The sequence below is a fragment of the Zosterops lateralis genome, assembly GCF_965231275.1.
Source record: "Zosterops lateralis genome assembly, chromosome: 3".
Lineage (NCBI taxonomy): Eukaryota > Metazoa > Chordata > Aves > Passeriformes > Zosteropidae > Zosterops > Zosterops lateralis.
The window spans coordinates 112,302,325-112,314,885 of NC_139764.1; the positions used below are offsets into that span (position 1 = coordinate 112,302,325).

The 12,561-nt window shown below is 43.1% G+C and overlaps 1 protein-coding gene across 2 annotated transcripts in view; it reads right to left on the minus strand.

The window, feature by feature from the left end:
• Positions 1-496: 496 nt before the first annotated feature.
• The window catches only part of FZD3 (frizzled class receptor 3), a 40,737-nt gene continuing 28,672 nt past the window's right edge, over positions 497-12,561 (minus strand). For both annotated transcript variants that reach the window (XM_083858349.1, XM_083858348.1), the window contains exons 4-6: positions 2,918-3,066; positions 1,862-2,095; positions 497-1,234 (exon numbers count right to left, since the gene is read on the minus strand). In XM_083858349.1, coding sequence (XP_083714475.1) covers positions 1,021-1,234; positions 1,862-2,095; positions 2,918-3,066 — 597 coding nt within the window. In that variant the 3' untranslated portion in view covers positions 497-1,020. The remainder of the gene's footprint in view (positions 1,235-1,861; positions 2,096-2,917; positions 3,067-12,561) is intronic.

Genomic DNA, 12,561 nt, shown 5'->3' on the forward strand with positions numbered 1-12,561 from the left:
GGCAGCTCCTGCTTCAGTTTCTCCCACCCATCTCTGAACTCTTGCTCAGCACAGAGAATCCTCCCCAAACCAGCCATGAGGAAGGTGGGACATCCTTGAATCAACTCCTCTGGTGCTTCTGGCCTCAGCTTTCTTCACTCAGGTGCTGGGTTTGTAAACAGGCTCAGCTCTGGCTCTAAGAAGGGGCTGTACATTCCTGCTGGGGTGACAAATTCAGCTTTTCTATGATAATTTTTTTTTTTTTTTAAATAGATCAGGAACAGGCAATCTCAGCTTTTGTACATGACTCTAAAAAATAAACGGCTGAATATTATCTAGATAACTGCTTTGAAAACCCATCTCTTCCTACGGAAATTGTAAACGAGTAGAAAATTTAAATAGTCTTTCGTAAAAAAGCAAGGACAGTACAAGGTATAAAAAAATCACTGCTCTTCCCTGCCTCTCTCTTCCCCCTGCTCTGTGCACAACTGAGCCTGGACAGCTCTGGGAAGAGCTGGTGATCCTCAGAGAGGCTTCTTTCTCCAAAATTCTCCTTCCTGTGGTGTTTCCAGTGTGACCAAACGCTGCCAGCTCGCACAGACGTCCCTCCGGCAGCGCTGGAGGGAGGTGCATGGAGGGATCCCTTCAACCATCAAGATTTCCTTCAAGTCCCATCAGAACAACTCCGACAACTCCGAGATTTCAGGGTGTGGCACCTCCCGACAACGAAAAGAAGGACAGAGCGAGGGAGGGGAGAGAGAGAAGGAAGGGAGGCAGATTGTTTTTCCACAGAGAATAAGAAATTCAGCAGTCGTGCCCGATGAGGAACAGTTTATCAAATAAATAATTACCTACAGAGAGGTTCAGAGGAGACAACCACCTCTTTTACTCAAGACATCTCCCAGGCCAAGTCCCGCAACTCTTTCTCCCCGGCAGAGAAGCCAACCCTCGGCTTCCCAACGCCCCGAATTCAGCACCTGAGGATGATAATACTGAGCGTGATGACAACACTGCCAGCACTCTGAGCCCTGTCTTCCCCCTTCAGGCGCTGGTGCCGTCCTCCTCGATGACGCGGTTCATGCTGGTGCCGTGGGTGATGTGTGTCATTGGGTTGCTGCTGAGGTCCCTGACGCTGCCGTGCCGCGACTGCTCGTTCAGCCGGTGCGAGCTGCTGTGCCTGGAGTGGTCGGTCAGCCGTGACATGCTGCCGTGAGGTAGTCGTTCCTCCACGCCCCTGTAGCTGCAGGGAGTGTACCTGGCGGAGGGAAACGTGAAAGGATGTAAATAGAGCCCCGGTGTTGTCTTAATCCTTAGCCTTCTGTCCTGGGTTGCATGTGTAGGATGTACACAAAGTATTTATTCTATCACCATCTTCATGAACTGTTGAAAACAGGTGGGGCAGTGTTTTCCCAAGGGTGTTTTCTGCTAATGGCCCATCAACGCCTGGCCCATGACTCACAGGTAACTCCCTCCAGGGGTTATCTCTGTTTAATGGGCCATCAAGGACCCACTTCACAACTCCTCATCCCATTGTGAGATGCTCCACCCAGGGGGAGGAGCCAAGCATTCTCACCTGGATATAATCTGGGATTTGGGACAGTGCAAGTAGCACTTATCCACTGGATTCCCAGAGGAGCAGAGCTCCCAGACCTTTCTACAGGATCACTGCTTCAGGAAGAGCACCTCACCTGGACTGCTTCCACCATCCTGCTCAGGTTGTATTCTGACTCTGTCAGTGATCCTTCGTGTTATTGCATTTATTTTATTTTTACCTTTTTACCTTTCTTCTTATTAAATTCTATCTCTGACTCGGAGCCTCTCATTTGTTTTGCTTTCAAACCACAACAAATCCACATTTGTAACGGGGAGGAACCCCTCGTACCGTCCGTCCCGCGAGCGGTGCAGGCTGCCGTGGTAGCTGCTGACTTTGCTGTGGACGCTGCCGGCCTTGCTCCTCTGGTCATCCATCACGGCCAGCTGGGTGGACGAGGCGTGGGTGGACGTGCCCTGCGTGGAAGTGCCCCTGGACTTTCGGATGATGGGGGTGTTGGGGTCCCTTAGGAGGGACTGGGCGAAGTCGGGCTCCTGCAGCACTTGGCGGCTCTCGTTGACGACTCTGAGCAGAGAAGGAGTCAGAAAAATTAATGTTAATTAGGGTGGTGTAAAAGGGATCCCAGCTCTGTGACTGTTTTACAAACAGGACAAGGAGCCTGGCTGGGCAAACAAGAGCATTATTTACATCATAATATCCCCGTTTTCCTAATTCTGAAGCGCCTCCCTATCAGGTTATTTATAATCCTTGAAGGATGGACCAAAAGTCATGAAGGAGTCACCACTGCCTTTGTGGATCTGCTTTAAAACATCTTAAAGGACAATATTTATTAGGAAAGCGCCTACCCGTGGCTACCATCAAATCACACAGATTGTCCCTAAATCGATGCCAACCTTAATCTAAATTAATTTCAACCTTATAGAAGCCCCAAGAAATTCTTGTTGTCACTTTATCAAACTGCTTTTCAGCACCAATGCATAAGGAGGATTAAAAGCAGAGACAAATGCTTTCAACTGCAACCACGGTGAGAAGAACCTGCCTTTAATTTCAGTTCAAAGCTCTGATTCAGTTGGCTGGATGCACATTTATAAATAAAAAGTTTCCATTCCACCTCTCAGTAAGAGGCAGAGTAGTTGCAATGTTTTATTTGACACTTAACTGTTGTTAAAAACATTTTGGAGACAGACAAATGTAGGTTTGATTCTGGGAACAAAGAATAATTAGGGAGAAATTGGGATTTTTTGAGCTGTTGTGTGTTTTGTTCTTCCTTGCTCCATTCTGAGCAGTGACTTTTCCATCCCTTCCTGCCTCTGCCATGAAAAAACAACCCAAACTCTCTCCCAGGACAGCAAGGGAAGGGTTTATCTGTGAAATATCCGTGCTCACTCTTTTTTCCTGCGCCCGTGGAAGAAGCTGGCCCACTCAAAACACGTCTTCTTGCTTCCAACCCAGAACACCGAGGGGATCCCAACCACCAAGGCCATCAGGTACTTCATGAGGAACAAAATCAGGTCTGGACGGCTCATCTGAGTGACCTGGAGAGGGAAAAAAAGAGAAAATGAAGATTCTACAGCCCAGACCTGGCTCACCACTGGTTTAGGAACACATTTAAATCATCCCTCCCTGCCTGGAGCCAAAGCAAACACAGTCAGGATTCCTTTGTTCCCTGACTCTGCAGAGCATGACCGAGAGAGCTGCACAGCCCAGGGCTGGCTCAGACAAAAGGCTCAACTGCTGTGAGGTCCTGGCCTTTATTCCTATTCCTGCTCTTTTGTCCCGTTGCCCTGAATAATCCTGAAATATTTTCTAGTCTGTAAATCAGAAAGAGTTGCCCCTTTGATGGGATTAACCTATATAGGACCAGGTGCTTGTGGCTGCTCTTGGGAAGCTTCATGGATGGCCAACACTGATCCTTCATTCCTTGGAGGGTTTCCCTGCTTCCCTCCCTGGGGAATTCAAGGCTCTGGCCAGGTGCAAGTGCCTGGTTCTTATCAATCTGCCAAGAAATTCTCTCTTCAGGGAGCTCAGCTGAACACTCACAAGATCTATTTTTCCAAATGTTTTTATACCAAAGGGTTTGTTTGGAAATGAAGACAAATATTTTCTTTCCAGGCAGGTCTGTAGGGCAGCTGCAAAACAAACACCCAGGGATTGGTAATCTGGCTCCAAAACTGAACCTCCAAGGAGAAGAGAACTTCCAGAGCAAGCCTGGAAGAGGCCAGCAAGCTGTGAAGGGAAGGAACAAACTCGTGGTGCTGTGAACAAACTCTGTCTGTGACCATGGAACTCCAACAATTCCAGCAACTGGGAGAACCGGGATAAAGGCTGGGAGAGCTGGGGGTGCTCACCTGGAGAAGAGAAGGATCCAGGGAGAGCTCAGAGCCTTTTCCAGTGCCTAAAGGGGCTCCAGGAGAGCTGGAGAGGGACTGGGGATGAGGCATGGAGGGACAGGACACAGGGAATGGCTTCCCACTGTCAGAGGGATGTTGGGAAGGAATTCCTGGCTGGGAAGGTAAGGAGGGGCTGGGCTGGAATTCCCAAAGAAACTGTGACTGCCCCTGGATCCCTGGGAGTGTCCAAGGCCAGGTTGGACAGGGCTTGGATCACCTTGGGACAATGGGAGGCATCAGGGTTGGAGCTGGATGAGCTTTAGTCCCTTCCCAAACTATGATTCCACAGCCTCCAACACCCACTGGTGTCACTAAATGACCTGCCCTTTAACAAGAGCTTCCTGCTTTTTGGCACAGCTTTTCCAAACCCCTTGAAATTTCCTGCCACCTTGACAATTTTTTGTTTCCTCAGGAGGTGAGGGCTGAGGACAAACAGCAGCTTTATTCCTGATCCTGACAGAAATAAACTCAATTCACAATGGAGTCAGAACGGGACTCAAAGGTGTGAAGAAAAGAAAAGCTGAACATTGAAATGTGGGGAAAAAAAACCACTTAGAAGTGTTTAATCTAAGCAATAGGAAAGAAATACTGCACCAGCCATGAAGGAATTCCGTCCTTAGGAGAACAGGGTTTTGGAATGGCTCCAAATATGAATTTGTGGGGACAGGCACGTTCTGAGTGTCACCAGTGTGTGACAGAGAAAATCAGAGCTCCCCTCTGATCCTATGAACCTCTATCAATATGGAAACACAGCTACAACCTCCTAGAACAACATCCAGAACCAGATTTTCCTCCTAAATTGAAAATCCAAAGTCAAATCATGTCCTGTGTCAGGGGGATTTGCCAGAATATCCCACCCCGGGATATTCCAAGCATATTCCAATTATTGCTGAGGGACAGCACGGCTTCCACTGGTTTAATCCAGCAATTCCTGGTTTAATATTTTGTGTTATTGCAGATTTTTAGTCCTGTCACCACTGGAGATGGAAAATAGCACGAAGCTGCTAAAAGGTGTGAGGAAAAAGAAGGGGACTCAAATGTGTGAGGAAAAGAAAGGCTGAACATTGAAATGTGGGGGGAAAAAAAACCACTTAGAAGTGTTTAATCTAAGCAATATTGCACCAGCCATGAAGGAATTCCATCCTTAGGAGAGCAGGGTTTTGGAATGGCTCCAAATATGAATTTGTGGGGGACAGGCACGTTCTGAGTGTCACCACTGTGTGACAGAGAAAATCAGAGCTCCCCTCTGATCCTATGAGCCTCTATCGATGTAGAAACACAGCTACAACCTCCTAGAACAACATCCAGAACCAGATTTTCCTCCTAAATTGAAAATCCAAAGTCAAATCATGTCCTGTGTCAGGGGGATTTGCCAGAATATCCCACCCTGGGATATTCCAAGCATATTCCAATTATTGCTGAGGGACAGCACGGCTTCCACTGGTTTAATCCAGCAATTCCTGGTTTAATATTTTGTGTTATTGCAGATTTTTAGTCCCGTCACCACTGGGGATGGAAAATAGCAAGAAGCTGCTAAAAGGTGTGAGGAAAAAGAACGGGACTCAAAGGTGTGAGGAAAAGAAAGGTTGAACATTGAAATGTGGGGGAAAAAAAAACCACTTAGAAGTGTTTAATCTAAGCAATATTGCACCAGCTATGAAGGAATTCCATCTTTAGGACAGCAGGGTTTTGGAATGGCTCCAAATATGAATTTTGGGGACAGGCACGTTCTGAGTGTCACCGGTGTGTGACAGAGAAAATCAGAGCTCCCCTCTGATCCTATGAACCTCTATTGATGTAGAAACACAGCTACAACCTCCTAGAACAACATCCAGAACCAGATTTTCCTCCTAAATTGAAAATCCAAAGTCAAATCATGTCCTGTGTCAGGGGGATTTGCCAGAATATCCCACCCTGGGATATTCCAAGCATATTCCAATTATTGCTGAGGGACAACACGGCTTCCACTGGTTTAATCCAGCAATTCCTGGTTTAATATTTTGTGTTATTGCAGAGTTTTAGTCCTGTCACCACCGGGGATGGAAAATAAAAGTGCAGAAATGTAAATGAGTTCTCCATCCACCTATGCCCCAGGAAAACCAGGGATGCTGAAAGGTCCTGGACACCACTGGACCTCCCTGCACCATTTTACAGAACTGCCCTGAGGTGGTTTTTGTAGCCAATTTGTGAGATTCCACCCAGGATTCAAAAATATCCAATAAAAAAATCACCCAGCAAAACAAAGCTCTCAAAAAATCCGCCTTATTATTTCATCAGGAGCTCGTTTGGCACTAAGTGGAACAAGGGGGTGAAATTCATCATTTCTTAATGAAGGTGACATTCAGGCGCATTTTTTTATGTTTTAATTATTTATATTTGCATTTAATGTCTCTCCACAGGGCCTGGTCTCCCCCATAGCAGAACTTCTGGCCTGGAGGGAATTTAATTTTGAATTTTTTCATCAAGAACAAACCACCAGTTCCAGTGCTAAAGCTCTGCATTAATTCCACCAAGGTGTTGCAGTGAATCACTCAACAGCAAAAACTCCTGGCTCAACGTGTTGGTGATGAGTGCTCCAAATAATTCCATGAGAAAAAAAAAAAAAAAATTAAAATAAATACATTCAACAAATCTTTCAGGCGAAAGGAAGCACGTCCTGCTCTTTTGGCAGAGAGAGTTATTAAACATCATTACACGCTTTTCTCCAAATTAAGCCTCAAAGCAGCCAATTCAGGGAGTAACGCCCATTAAACTCACATTAATACTAAGTGACTGCACCTGTTTGAAACAATATTAATCTGCAGATACAAGGTATTTATAATAATTAACAACATTTATAATAATTAACACCGGAAAAATGGAAATTGAAATGATTCTTCCAGGCTTATTGGGCTAAAAAAACCAGGTGTTTGCACTGGGACACCTCCAACACAAAAACACTGGGACAGAGACCAGGTTTAAAAACAGCAGAATTAGGCAAAAAAACTCACTTGTGTTCGTCATCAGAACTTTTACTGCCCAGCTATTTAGGAAAAAATACAACTTTAAAGAGTGTAGACTTGGATGAGGTTAGATTTATAAATGCCTTGGGGTTTAAAAGCCAATTTCTTTGAGCACTACCTGATTCTATTTGTATTTATACCTGAATTAATGTATAAATTTCATTTAAGAAACCTCCCCGAAAGCTGAATTATTCCAAGGATGAAAAGGAACTGAAATGAAGTTCAGGACAATTTAAAATCTATTTTTCACCTCTCACTTTTCTACAAAACCCTTCAGAGTTGCTGCTGCCCCGTGCTGAGCTCCACACAACACCATGGAACAGACACTGGAGCAGAAATTGCAGAATTTTCAGCACTCACAGAATGGTTTGGGTTGGAAGAGCCTTTTGAAGCTCACCTCATTCCAACTCCCTGCCAGAGGAGGGAAAAAAAAATCACTGATATGAGCTCTCCGTGCAGAATTTCCTCTTCTTTTATAGAAACACGACTCAAGCCAAGCTCTGCTGGCAGTTTCCAGGCTGGAATTCACTCAGGAGAAACGACTCCAATATAAAAAGCACCTTCTCAGCAGCACAGACAGTCTGAGGTATCATCCCTGGAACCAGGTGATCCTCCCAACCCAATCCATTTTATTAAGAAATTCAGGCTGTTTTTCCTTGTGCTGATAAATACGTGGTATTGAAGCTACAATTAAAATTTAAGGGTATTTTATCAAGGTATGCTAAAGGCACTGCTATATTTTTGGGTTACAGCATTTTATTGATGTACTACAATTAATTTTTATTAGGGAAAAATGCCACATCTCTCTGATATCCTGTAGAAATGAGGGATTTCCTCATCCCTCCTGCCAATGATTTACCCACCAAATGAGTTTTAGACACTCTGCTTTCAGAGGAAGGGTCTGAGAGGGGATTTGATCCTAAAAACACCCTCCAGCAACCCCAGCAAGCCCAGGTTGGGATTTTCAGCATTAACCACAGGACAGCAATTCCCCTGAAATCAGCCCTTGCAGGAGGAACTGACTTCACCTTTCAGCTCTGCAGGAACTCAGAGTTGTGAAACACCAATAAAACTCCCAAAGCGAATCTATAAATAGAGCCTGAACAGCGTTCCAGGTATGAAATAACAACCATCACTTTTGTTGTCAGAGATGGGGATGTGGGAAATGCCATCAGAAAGGGGATCCCTCACCAGTGAGGGGAAAAAAAAAACTCTTCTAAACCCAATTTTAGCATCTACATTCCTGTTACCAGCTGAAACAATAACTGGGGTCATCTACTAAGGAATGTAATTCCCTCATTTCTTCTGTTTCCCACTGTGGCCAGACCCTTCTTAATGTCTCTGAACTTCAACTTTCCGTTCACAATCCTGTTCCAAAAGGCTTTCAAATTTCCCCCCTTCACGCTGGAAAGCTCTGGGCTTAAAAACAATGGGATAATGTCATTTTTAGATAAAAAACTGCTTTTTCTGAACCCCAGGAGTTGATTTTCAGTGAGGGCAGAGTGTCAGGGTCACAGGGAGTGAAAAGCCCTGGGGCTGTGTCCTTAGAGATGAGAACTTTTCCCAGAGGGAGGAGAATTCTGGTGCTGATTCTCTGTTTTCCTTCAGACCTGATGGGCATTCCCAGGGATGTATGAGGGGTTTGTGCACACCAGGAACACGAGAACTTGGAAATTTCACGGAGTTTCTGAATGGTTTGAGTTGAAAAGGACCTGGAAGTTCATCCAGTTCCAACTCTGACACCTCTCACTATCCCAGGCTGCTCCAACCTGGCCTTGGACATTTCTAGAGATGGGGCAGCCACGAATACTCCAGGAATTCCATCCCAGGGAATGATTTCTCTGTGGATCCAGGCTCTCAGAGCCATCCAGCTGACAAGGAAAGGAGGAAAGGAGATGTGGGGTTTGGGCTGTGGGCCCCGTGCCACGCTCGGAGCTGCTCAGACACATCCCCGCGAGCACCGAGGCCTCGCCCAGCAAGTTCTGTCAGACACAAAGATCACAAATTAAATAAAAGTATTTTCTGATTTTCGTTTTTCCCCCCTCCCATCTGCTGGGCTGGTGCAGAGCATCCAGCAGAAGAGTTTTTTCCCTCAATGAATCCGAGAACTCTCAGTGAACGCGCCGGTTCGGAGGCGTCGCTTCTCTCACGGAAACACGCAGGTGGCTCAGAAAAAGGAGGTTAAAAACATCATTTTCCACATTTCTCCAGGGAAAACCAACGCTGCCCTGTGGGCACAGTGCTCATTTAAATGCTTATATAACCAATCTCTGAATATTTTCCCCTCCTGCCCCCGAATGATCAATCATAGCTGGTTTTTTTTCTGACAGAGCCTGGCGGCCTCTTCCCACTAAAATGTGTGAAAACACAAATTAATGAGCACGAGGTGTGTGTGAGGGGAAAAAAAACCCCAAACACAGCACCTGTCCCCCTCCTCTGGGGCAATAACAGCGATCATTTGATATTTCCCTCAGGATAAAAAAAGCAATGAAATTCAAATTAACCCGTCCTTTTGTTGGAAATGGGGGAAGACCAAAGGGAATCTTGATCCAGTGGCCTCGCTTTAAAAAACATTTCCATCACTGTCACTGCTCTGAGGTTCAGGATTATTACACTCACAATTTGTTTTCCAGTCAAATGCAGTAGGATTTGTCACTGTAAAGGGAATTATTATTAAAATCTTGTTTGTTTTGCTTTTGTCAAACCACAATGTTCTGGCTACTCTGTGAGATTCGGGTTGGTAACAGCTTCAAAGCCAATCCAAGCTAAAAAATAAATATATAAGACACTGGAATAAAAGTTTATAAAATTACCATCTTCGTGAGGAAAAGCTGTTCTAGAGGAAACTTATCCACCCTGGAAGTTAAGTGATGCCAAACCCATCTAAAATCCTTTTTACTCCATAATTTTAACTGTGTTGGTGCCTAAAAAACACAGCCCTGAGGCTCTGAAAAATAATTTGTTATTCCATCAGCTGAGAAAATTTCACATTGTAATACTGCATTGATATATATTCAAATATAATAATAAGAGTTATTAATTATTTATTTCTACTTAAAACTCTGCTCGGTTCTCACTGAAAAATTTCTTCAGGAGGAGAAATTGGAATGTTTTCATATATTAAAGTCAGGTTATTAAAGCAATAAAATAATGCAAAATAAGACAATTCCCAATATTTAAACACAAGGAGCAGCATAAGTTGGCCAAAGCATTACCCTGATTTGGACACAGCTCATCAATATTGATATTTCTTATCAGTTTGACATTTCTTATCAATTTTTGAGAAATGAGAAATAGACCCCAGTCTTGCTAATTTTGGAGCATAACAGATCTTTTAAAATAATTCAGAAAATTAATTCTATATATAAAATAATATAGAAAAATAATTCTATATAGTGACTTCAGGAACACTGTTAAATAGACAAAAATAAACAAACAAGCCACAAGTAAAAATACATTTCCCAATGCAAATCCTAAACTATTTCCTTCAGCTGATTAAAACAAAAAGACAAATCTGGTTTGGGGGTGTTGGATTTCCAGTTCTGAGGGTAAAGAGTGACTTCACTCAGCTTTTGTTGCTGTTTTAATCACAATTAAAAGATTTTCCTTAATAATCAGAATTCAAGGCTGCCTCTTGAAAATATATATATATATTTTTTTTTTTCCTAAGCATTTAACCCATGAGAAATTCCATGTATCATGGCATTTGTCTGTGAGTGAAACCTCAGCTCCTAATTCAGATTTTCTCTGTCTGTTGTGATTAATATGGAAAAATCCGGTTTTATCTCCGCCCTTGTTTTGTTTTGTTTCTCTTTAAGATGGAATAATCACATCCAACAAGAAGCAGCTCCCTAGGGCAGACTTAAGCAAATCCATTCCCTCTCCTGAGAGGAATTTTACACAATAACTGATGAAGAAAAGAAGATGGAGGGAAAATCCTGGATTTTACAGACACCCCTAATTTTATTTATTCCCTTTCGCGTCAATGGTGCCGAGAATTTTCTGACAAAACCTCTTTTCTCCAGCCAGCCCTGAGCACTCCTGCAGCCCCCACAGATGGCAAAACAGCTGAGAAAAAACCACAGTGGTAACACCCCTGATGAGGGGAGAAAATGGAAAAAAATGGGGGAAAAAAAAGGAAAAAATTGAATTTTTTCTCCACAAAAACAGAGAAATTCCATCTCGATTCAAGCAGCACTGGGTCTGCCTGTCAAGGATTAAATCTTGCCAATTTTTCTTAGTGTTTCTTTTGTTTCAGCCCCAATTTTATTTAAAATAACCACGAGGAGCCAGGATGTTCAGCAGAGGGAAGGGTGAAGCCACACCAAAGAGGAATAAAACTTGGAAATGTTGCTCTGCCCCTGTTGCATGGGCAGCCTTTAGAAAAAAAAAGCAGCAAAATAAAGCAATTTGGGGATGTTAGTGAGCCAAAAGAGCCTGAAATGAAGAGATTTTATTTTTTTGTTAATGTTAATTTTGGGACACAGAAGCACAGAATTATTTGGTTTGGAAATTAAAGCTCATGCCCTGCCACTATCTCAGGTTGATCCAAACCAGGGATGCCAAATCCAAAAGGATCTTGAAAATGTACATTAAAATAAGAAATTAACCGTTATCAGCTCATAAAGTGCATTTGTGAAAATGGGAGATGAGAAAAACTGCTGAATTCTTGAGGCAAAATTACCAGCAGGTGATTTTAATCTTATTAGGATTTTAATCCTAATATTAAAACCCATTGGTTTAATGCTGTCAGATAAATTGCATTAAAATTTGTGTTAAAATCTCAGCATTAACAGGAATAAACTGGCAAGTGTTTACTTTTATTCCCTTTGTGCCAAATCAGCCAGGATGGGAGTGAAACTCCAGTAAAATCCCATTTAACTTTATCCCATTTAACTTTATTCCAAGGCCTCGATTTGGAATGAAACAGAGTGGGAGAGAGGAAATAAAAAGGAGGGAAAAAAAAAAAAAAAGGGATTGTCTATTTTTGCTGCTGATAAAAAAAGATATTCTCTATTACATCATCTTACAGCTCAGAATAATTAAGTTCTTCAAAACACAAAAGGCAGTTTTCATTTATTTAAAGAGGAGATCAGAAGGAAAATAGAGAAGATTTAGAGATAAGCACAGGAACTGCTTCAAAGAACTCAATGAAAATTACTTTTGAAAGAGTTGTGCTCATCCTTCCTGCAAAAAAAAACCTCCTCTGCATCAGCAGCAAAGTGAAATAATCCCTCCATGGGATTCTCAAATCCCAGGAATTTCTACTTTAGGTGCTTATTTACGTTCAATCCTCAAAAAGTGGGGCAAAAAAACTCTTCCCTCATTTTCTTTCTGGAATGATTATGAGGATTCAGCCAGGTCAGGATCTAGAAAGTGAGTTCAAATGAGTTTATTATTCTGTTTTTTGAAGGGGACTGACTGAAAAACCTTCCTCACTTTTCCTACAGCTTTTCCCCAGAAATGTCCCCAGAATTTTGCAGCAAAAATCTCCAAATAAAAAAACCCCCACCCAGTAAAGAGCCAAGGTGACCTCTTGAAGATCACAAATTCCTACTGCTCAGTTCCTCTTCCCAAGGATTCCCATTACAGCTGCAAAATGTCTTTGAAATAATTTATTTTCCTTTTTTTTTTTTCC